We start from the raw sequence: 9,805 nt of genomic DNA, 5'->3' as shown, positions 1-9,805 counted from the left end.
TATTCCAGGAGGCCGGCATCTTCAGTGAGGGCACCCGGCTGTGATAGCTTGCGGCTTCACAGCCGGGTACCCACTGTGCAATCACGAGTATCGCTGTGCTTCATGAATGGTCCTGTAGTCTTCTGGGACCTGTCACGTGTTCCAAAAGACTACAGGGTGGTAGAGAGGGAGGACACCTTCCGGTTCCGATCGCCTGGGCGATCGGACCGGAAGTGGAAGCGGGTACCTGTCAAATTCGAGTACCCGCTCCCCCCGCCCCCCCAAAGGTGCCAATCCTTAATGGGGAGCAGTCCTTAAAGCTTCCCATTTTGGGTGAAGCTCTGCTTTAAAGCAGTATTATTAAACACAAAACCAAAAATGTAATATATTAAAGCTTACCAATCATTACTTGTGGTGGCTGCATTAGTTTTCTTTATTTAGGCCTTTTCTCTGTTTTCACCTGGTGATCTAGCCAGTAACATACTTCCTGTATTAGAGTACCTATTCTCTGTATGAAAGAGCAATAGAGACTTTCCTGATTTTTAATCTGGGGGGAGGGGCGTGTTAGTGTACTAGAAGATTTAGATGCACTAAGAAATCAAAGCCAAAAGTCAGCTCACACCTTTTAAGCAGTTACAGCAACAGTTGTGCTCCTGTTGGGATAAAGGTTTTACTTAAATAAATAAAAGCTGTTGATTGTAAGCACCCCTGTCAGTGGTAAATTATTATTATTATTATTATTATTATTACTACGAGTTTATATAGCGCCAAAGGGTTTGCTCAGCGCTGTACAATAGGGGGGACAATACATGGCACAGTACAACAACAAACAACGTACGAGGGGTAAGAGGGCCCTACTCTTACGAGCTTACAATCTAGGAGGGAGGGGGTAAAGGTACAGTAGGAAGTGGCTGAGGGGGATGAAGTGGTGGGAGGAATGAGGGAGGATGGCCGTTAGGTGAGGGTGGGGTAGGCTTCCCTGAAGAGATGGGTTTTGAGGGAGCGCCTGAATGTGAATAGGGAAGGCGACAGTCTGATGGATTGGGGCAGTGAGTTCCAGGTAAATGGTTTGTCTCAACATTTTAACTGCTACATCTGCAGGACAGCTTGTTCTGTTGAAAAACAAAAGACTTACTGTCAGGATCACCAGGTGAAAATAAAAGAAAGAAATCCTAAAAAATAAAATTAAGGCAGCCATCACATCTATAACATTTGGTAAGCTGCAATATAATAAATGCTTGCTTTTGGGTTTAATACTGCTTTAAATCTCTTAGCAAAAAGGTTTAATGCATGGTATAGTGCTAGTCTTAATCAAGCTATCCAGACAAAACCCACACAAACATGGGAAACACCCACTGACAGTTTTCTTTATAGGACCCATACGCTTTAAGTTAATACATGCTTGAACTGACATATTCCATTCAGGCATTAACTTTTGTTAAAAGCATGGCCTGACTTTTATGACTTTATACATGTGATTAAATATTATAAATAAATTATAACACAAGCAGGTTTCTGACAAATGTTGCATGTCAGTTGTAACAAAATCTAACAAGCAGCAAATAGAAAAAATAGGATTTTTGTACTTGCTGTAAAACCCGATCCTTTTCCTGGATGTCCACTAAGGAACAGAGAAAGTCAAATACTGTTGGGGTTATATAGATAGAAACTCCCCCCTATATTCTTGATACTGTTGGGGTTTTACTGCTGCCTGCAAGAGGATTGGACATTGGCAAACACATAATCTTTAGTTTAGCCCAGGATCTCTTCTACCCAGCATGCCACTGTGTGTAGTATGTCACTTCAGAAGCATGATTAAAAGGGCTGGGACCTGTGTCCCTCAAGGAACTCCAAGAAAAGGATTTTTCGGTGAGTACAAAAATCCTATTTGCTTTCTTGTCTACCTACAGACACAAAGGGGTTTATTTACTAAAGCTGGAGAGTCCAAAATCAGACTCCCTTCTGCATAGAAACCAATCAGCTTCCAGGTTTCATTGCCAAAGCTTCATTGAACAAGCTGAGGTTAGAAGCTGATTGGTTTCTATGCAGAAGGGAGTCTGATTTTGGACTCTCCAGCTTTAGTAAATAAACCCAAAAAAGTCATATACTGTTAGAGGCTGCTGCTGTTGCCCACCTTAACTGCTTTTGGGCATCCTAAGAGGCCCAACGAAATAAAGCACAACCTGAAGGACCAATGCCTTAAACCTGGCACCAGATGAGGCTGATTCTTCTGCCTGATGGAGTAAACTGCCAAAAATTACCAGAGGGGGGAAGCAGAGAATTAACTTGATGCCTGAGACCACCAACTAGAGAGGATTGACTAAACATGGAAGCAATCACCAGAACACAAGGCAAAAGGCTGAACAAACCCACCAAGTAGAGAATCAACCATAAATTGCCAAAATGGGTTACAACCCTGATGGAGCTAAGAATGAACTTAGACACACAAGCTGCATCAATGAAACAAGGGACAGGAGTCCTCTCAGGATGGAGAAGAAAATTCACCTGAGTGAAACCAGAACAACAAAGCCTTTTAGACTGGAGGAGCAGGCAAGCAAGAGCGTTCTAACCTCAGGTGGATACATCCCATGGAATCCTTAAGGGCCGGTCCACACTACAGAAATGTAGTCCAGATGCACATTTTTTTGATGCGTTCCGGTGCGTTTATTAATGCTTTCCTGTTATTTTTTTTCTCTTTTTCTTCAATTTAAATAGGGACATGTGAGTTCCAGTGTGTTTTCTGTGCGTTTTTTTATGCGTATTACCACGTTCCAGTACAGTTCTGTGCAGGAAAAATGCAGCCTGTTCTACTTTTTTTTATGCATTCAGAACACACTGGAACTGCAAGCACTGATGTGAACTATGACATTAAACAACCATATAACCTACTCCCTGTGCGTTTTGGATGCAGAAAAAAGAGCACACTAAATGCATGTAGTGTGAACTGGCCCTAAGACTTTGTCTATTCCTGACAGGGGACACCTGAAGCAGGAGACTGGATTATTCCATTCACAGAAAGCCTATGGAGACATGGGGCCATCCTCCAAAATCCCTTAGGGTCTGAAATGCTCCTTAGTGCATGAACCTCTTCTCTATGTCCACAAGCCACCAACACAAATAACTGGATTCTCAGAGATCACCTTTAAGGGAAAGACTGAGCCCCAAGATACCATTCACAACTGAACCAGACTACCTCTCCTGATGCAGTAAGGAATCCCGTTCCTTCTAGATGGTGAAGATGTAGAAATACTTACACGGTGTCCAAAACAGGAGATCTGACCAGGGAGGAAACCCATGATGTAGAAGGAACCACCGGGTCTGCAATCTTCATTTTCAGAACAGAAGACACTGATACTCCAATGAGAGGAAGCCCAAAGATGAGAATAACAGACCTTGACAGGTATCTGATGGGAAATTGAGTAATCAGGCCAGATCTTTAGAAGTAGACACACAGGTTTGCTCAGGAACTAGACCGGCAACAATGGAACAAGAAGCTAAGGTGCACACAGATGACATGCGAGAAAGCGAGGTGCATCTGATAAGAAGGCCCTTCAACACTCGATGATCCTGAAAAGGAGAAGAGATGAGTAACTTCCTGTCTGATGATGAGGGGGCTGAAGGCATCCATGCTGTGGATCACTCCACAACAGAGCTGTGTTGTCAAATGTCACCTAAAGGTGAAAGGCAATGTCCAGTGCTAAAACCTGTTGAGGAGAGAGACGGCCAGATCTTGTAGGTGTTTAGACCCTCAGCTGTCCATCTAGTTACATGGCGACTATTCTCTTAACAGGGGGTCGTCTGTCTCGCAATGGGAATGTCAGGAAAGGGCATTAGGTCAGCCATAGTTCCCCACACATGAAGCTAGACATAAATGACCTAGTAATTCAGGGAGTTCCTCTGAATGAGGAAAGTGATAAAAAACAAAAAAAACAAAACAAAAAGGATGATCTTTGATGCGTCAAGGGAAGCAAATTACCTTGACATAAAGGAAGGTGCCCTGGATAGGACACAGCACTAAAGGTCGAGTTAACACAGAAAACAGAGCAAGAAACTCTGGGCTGAGAAAAAACCAAGGTAGCAGTGAAATGTCTGTAAATTTGTGCAGTGGCTCAGAGGAGTGGAAAGTGAGTGACTGGAGAGAGTGCAAGAGGCAAGGGATTAACCTTTCTCTGAGCCTGAATGCCAGCAGGGCAGACCACTCAAAGAATCACAAGGATTAACACTCACCCTCTCATTTGAACAGTAAGGTGGGAAACTTTCATGCATAAGCCTTCTTTGAAAATCAGGCTTGGCAGGCCTGGTTGTAGGCTTTTATAAGCAGACAGATGAGAGGGCTGGGGCTCAGCTGGCCTGTCCTTGGATGTCTTACGCTGAGGCAGGTGTATGCTATGGCCTCCCGTGGAATCCTTGATGATAATGTCAAGGGTAGAACCAAAAAGACAAAGTTCCTTAAAGACCAAACAAGTCTAGCATTCCTTGGATACAGCATCCCAGTATCTTAACCAGAGTGCTCTGTGCATCTGTAGGGACATCAGACCCATTAGGGATACATGTTTAGATGCTTTTGACAAGCGGCTTCATAACTGAAAAGTAAGGGTTCAGACATCTGCTTTACGTGGCATATTAGGAGAGGTCTACCCCTCTAGCGAAAAGCACCTTTTGATGGCTCAATCCCATTCTGCCACTGTTTACAAATTAAGGTTACAATCAACAAAGGAAGGAGGGCAGAACCTGACAGAGAAAACTGGGATTTAAGGAAGCATTACAACTGCTGGTCTTAAGAATCATTAAAGCTAAGCACGCATTCTACTTACCAGGTGGTTTCCCTGTTAAAAGTGTGTCGCTAGCAGAACCATGGTGGAGAAAGACCACCTTTTAACATATTCTATCTCTGAGGACAACATTTGCAACACACGCTCAGGTGGTGTCCAGGAGCCTTAAGGGTGCTTCCGGCCCACATAAAGTAACACCTTGAAAAGGAGGTTCAGTGGAAAGATCTTTGCAACTGTAGGGTCCCTGAAATACCCAAGACTGGAGAAAGCAGGCTGATCCTCCAAATGCAAGGTAGTGTGTACTGCATCAGTAAAAACTGAAATGTTCTCTTTCAAGTCTGAGATAAAGGCCGGAGACTCAGATGCCTCCAAAAACACCTCTCTTTAGAAACAGACTGTAAAGACTCATTCTGAGATGGTCACTGTGACCCTTATCAGCCACCGGCTGAGTTATCGGTCAAATAGTTGAAGGGGACCAGAGTAACTGCAAGCAGCCATTAGGAAAAGGAGAGCAGAATTCCTCATGATTCTTTTGCAAAGCAGGAGCAGTATAGAGGGCCTCCTCTATACTGGATGGCAGGAAAGAGCTCAGAATGGAACAATCCACCCAGTAGATGACATCAGTCCCTCAACTCCTTGTGCAGTGGAACCAGTGATAGTGGGGAAATTCAAGAGGCAGAAAGATGTGCAAGTAATGAGGTAGATCCTGGAGCTCAGCCCCATCATCCTACTCAACACATCGAGTCTTCAGAGACAGGGAAAGTTCTGATGAAATGGCAGCCGCTCTGTACCTAAAAAGTGCTCTGAACCTAACTTTTAGCAGTGCTAGGTCAGGGAAGATCCACAAAGTGGAGCCCAGTTTCTGAAGGTCACTCCCAGGCTAGACTAGCAACATCCATTCCAAAGAAGCCCGGGTACAGCACTTCAAAGCTAGGCCGAGGTAAGACCGATCTGAAAAGCTGCCAGGTAGACAACAGCTCAAGAAGCAATGTAGCAGGGAATCCTGATTGAAGTCAAACTGAAGTAGAAATCAAAGAAAAAAGTTAAAGGCAAAAAGACTAGCAGAAAACTGGTCAGACCTTTCTCAGCAGAGCTGAAGAGCAGATGCCCATCCTTCTAGGACACTAGCAAAAGAATTGAAGTATGCTGGGCAGAGGAAAAATTATCTTGGGCTGTTAAAACAGAATTTTTTTTTTTTTTTGATTGCCCAATCCTCCTGTAGGCAGCTCTATAGCCCAACAGTATATGACTTCCTGTGCTATCAATGAACAAAAAAGGAACAAATATTTTCCATGAATCACATAGTTGAAGTTGTAACAAATGCTTACAGAAACAACATTTGCGTCAATGTTTATCATACATACAGTAGTTACAAAACAAACAACCAACTATTGTAGAATTTAGTAAGAATGGGAAAAACACACTATTAATGACCTACGAAGTACAGTAGTAAGGTGAAGTGTCTTCACAAGACTGCTGGGTTCACATTATGAGACAGGGTTGCCGAGATGATTTAATATGGAATTGTTCCATACACATCCAACAAAAAGAAGGCTTGGCTAACATCCAGGGGAAGGAAGAATTATATGCACTAGGAATACCTTGGAATGGTGTTGAAGAACCATGAATCTGTTACCAGCCAATGGAAAGTCTGGGTGACCTGCTGTTGACCCACAAACCTATGTAGATAATTAAACTGAAAATGGCCTAGATGAGAAATATCATCACAAATGTCATAGGTCAGATGTAATTTCTGAATTTATAGATATATGGCAAATATTACTTCTTATGTTCCACTTCCATCCCTCAAGTGTTTTCTATTGCTCCAAGCCTTGAGATAAATTGTAACATGTTGGTGGATAAGTAATGAGTTCACTGCAGCTACTTTCAACAATCCATCAGCATTAGTGACTGTTATGAGCAATTCCATATTTCTGCTTTCTGTTTGGATGCCATTGTCACTTTGCAAAAGACCAAAACCAATAGAGTAACTAGTAACATTTCAAATCTCAAATTTGTTACATGTAACATTTGCAAGGTTTTATTTATGGAAAATGTTTTGAATTATGAACCAGTTCATTTTGTTATGGCTGAGGTTTTGTGATATACCCTTCTTGTAGCAGAAAATCATAAATTTTACGGGTCTTATTAACATCAATTTTTATAAGCGATCGTGCTTGAGCCAGACGTAAGCTTCCTTGTTTGTTGCATTCGTTCACAAGTGCTGCTTTATATTCCAAGTAAGCTCCTGGGACCAGCCTCACTACCTGACAGAGCTGTGAAAACAAAATGTATGTAAATGTACACCTGACAATGTAGCCAACATAAATATAATAGTATTCTTTATACAGAATCCCACAAACTATTAATAAGTGTGAAAAGAGAAGGAAAATATACCTAGTAGACTGAAAGAAAATGACAAAGAAATGATTAGTCTAAAAATCGAATGGTAGGTGTATTGTAACACAGAGACAGAATAGCAACAAAAAATTCAAAAGAAATGCATGTCTAACAAATTATGCACGGATTTCCATGTTCATGAGGGAAATAAGTATTTGATCCCCTTCACAAAACATGACTTAGTACTTGGTGGCAAATCCCTTGTTGGCAATCACAGAGCTCAGACGTTTCCTGTAGTTGGCAACCAGGTTTGCACACATCTCAGGAGGGATTTTGGCCCACTCCTCTTGACAGATCCTCTCCAAGTCATTAAAGTTTGGTGGCTGATGTTTGGCAACTTGAACTTTCAGCTCCCTCCACAGATTTTTCAATCGGATTAAGGTCTGGAGACTGGCTAGGCCATTCCAGGACCTTAATGTGCTTCTTCTTGAGCCACTCCTTTGTTGCCTTGACCGTATGTTTTGGGTCATTGTCATGCTGGAATACCCATCCATGACCCATTTTCAATGCCCTGGCTGATGGAAGAAGGTTCTCACCCAAGATTTGACGGTACATTGCCCCGTCCATCGTCCCTTTGATGCGGTGCAGTTGTCATGTCCCCTTAGCAGAAAAACACCCCAAAGCAAAATGTTTCCACCACCATGTTTGATAGTTGGGATGGTGTTCTTGGGGTCATAGGCAAAATTCCTCCTCCTCCAAATAGGGAGTGTTGAGTTGATGCCAAAGAGCTCAATTTTGGTCTCATCTGACCACAACACTATCAACCAGTCCTCCTCTGCATCATTCAGTTGTTCAGTGGCAGACTTCAGACGGACCTGTACATGTGCTTTCTTGAGCAGAGGGACCTTGCGGGCACTGGAGGATTTCAATCCTTGTCGGTGTAGTGTGTTACCAATTGTGTTCTTGGTGACTGTGGTCCCAGCTGCCTGGAGATCATTGACAAGATCCTCACATGTAGTTCTGGGACGATTCCTCACTGTTCTCAAGATCATTGACACTCCACAAGGTGAGATCTTGCATGGTGCACCAGACCTAGGGAGATTTGACAGTTGTTTTGTGTTTCTTCCATTTGCGAATTATTGCACCAACTGTTGTCTCCTTCTCACCAAGCTGCTTGGCGATAGTTTGGTAGCCCAGTCCAGCCTTGTGTAGGTCTACAATCTTGTCCCCGACATCCTTGGACAGCTCTTTGGTCTTTGCCATGGTGGAGAGTTTGGAATTTGTTTGATTGCTCCTGTGGACAGGTGTCATTTATACAGGCAAAAAAATGAGATTAGCAGCACTCCCTTTAAGAGACTGCTTCTAATCTCAGCTTTTTAACTGTATGAAAGGGGACCAAATACTTATTTCCCTCATGTACATGCAAATCAGTGCATAATTTGTTAGACATGCATTTCTTTAGAATTTTTTGTTGCTATTCTCTCAATGTTATAATACACTTGCCATTCGATTTTTAGACTGATCATTTCTTTGTGAGTGGGCAAACATTCAAAATCAGCAGTGGATCAAATACTTCTTTCCTTCACTGTATGTGTACATAAACAAATATAAATTAAATAAATATATGTTTACATACAAAAATTTCATAGATTTATTAAATTACATGAAATATCTAAAAAAAATTCATAATGAATTTAAACCACCAATAAATAAGTAAAGGTGCAGTAATTACCTAACAGGATGGATGTTATTTGAATTGTCACCTAACAGCAATCTTCATTAGTAGTGCTTCATCTGTGCAGTAAACAAATATGTGAAATCTCCTCCGTGTGAATCTACCACCAATATGCACTCACCAGAAACACAAAGATAATGTGCCTAATGGAAAAACTGCAGATCAAACGACCCTCAACAGATCGCTCCTCAGAATGGATACCACCGTAGCCAACAGTAGGTCCTGTTGAAAATAGCTCACCACACGGAGCCCAAGGTATGTTATATATTGCAGTATTTATTACTCAATGGGTGAAAACAGTAAAAACCAGACAATAAAACAATGTAGAAAACATAAAATAACAGAAGCCAGACTTACTAAGATGGTCGCCGCTCCAAGCATGGACATGGCGGCGTGACTTCAGCACGTAAGACCTCACTGACGCGTTTTGTGCACCAGCACATCTTCAGGGGATACACTGTAGGTTCACAGATGAAGCACTACTAATGGAGATTGCTGTTTGGATGGTTCTCCATTTGGACATTATTTGAACTGTCACCTTTTAGTTAATTACTGCACATTTACTTTTTTATTGGTGGTTTAAATTTATTATGAATTTAATATATCTATGAAACGTAGATGTGTAAACATATTTATTTGATATATATTTATGGGCACAGAGAAGCATTTTTCAGTGTATTTTTTATTAGTTTGGGTTTGTCAATAATCTGTGCTAACTTCTGCTTTCTCGAAGCGCTCACTTTTTTCTGTTTGTGTTTTGATTTTCTTTCAGAAGAGGAGCTGAGACAGTGTTCACATCATTAACACAGCCCTGTGCATTGGTCTTTAACATGACACCATACCTCTTTCTCTTTATCATTCAGTTTTTCTGTGCCAGGAAGACCTGTCAAATCCAGAGGAGGAGCACTTCTTCTACCTATTGTATAAAAAAAAATTATAATTCCGCTGTTGTTTTGAAAAAGAAAAAAAAAAGAAGAAA

The 9,805-nt window shown here is 41.8% G+C and overlaps 1 protein-coding gene across 1 annotated transcript in view; it reads right to left on the bottom strand.

The window, feature by feature from the left end:
- Positions 1-1,323: 1,323 nt before the first annotated feature.
- TADA2A (transcriptional adaptor 2A) overlaps positions 1,324-9,805 on the bottom strand; it is a 50,529-nt gene continuing 42,047 nt past the window's right edge. The window contains exons 14-15 of the mRNA XM_089673599.1: positions 9,669-9,742; positions 1,324-7,027 (exon numbers count right to left, since the gene is read on the bottom strand). Of these exons, the coding sequence (XP_089529725.1) occupies positions 6,836-7,027; positions 9,669-9,742 (266 nt within the window). The 3' untranslated portion in view covers positions 1,324-6,835. The remainder of the gene's footprint in view (positions 7,028-9,668; positions 9,743-9,805) is intronic.

The sequence above is a fragment of the Staurois parvus genome, unplaced genomic scaffold (assembly GCF_062004578.1).
Source record: "Staurois parvus isolate SC_StPar_1 unplaced genomic scaffold, SC_StPar_1.0 ptg000142l, whole genome shotgun sequence".
Taxonomy (NCBI): Eukaryota; Metazoa; Chordata; class Amphibia; order Anura; family Ranidae; genus Staurois; species Staurois parvus.
Note: the sequence above shows the minus strand (reverse complement) of the source record. Positions and strands in the feature narration are given on the sequence as shown.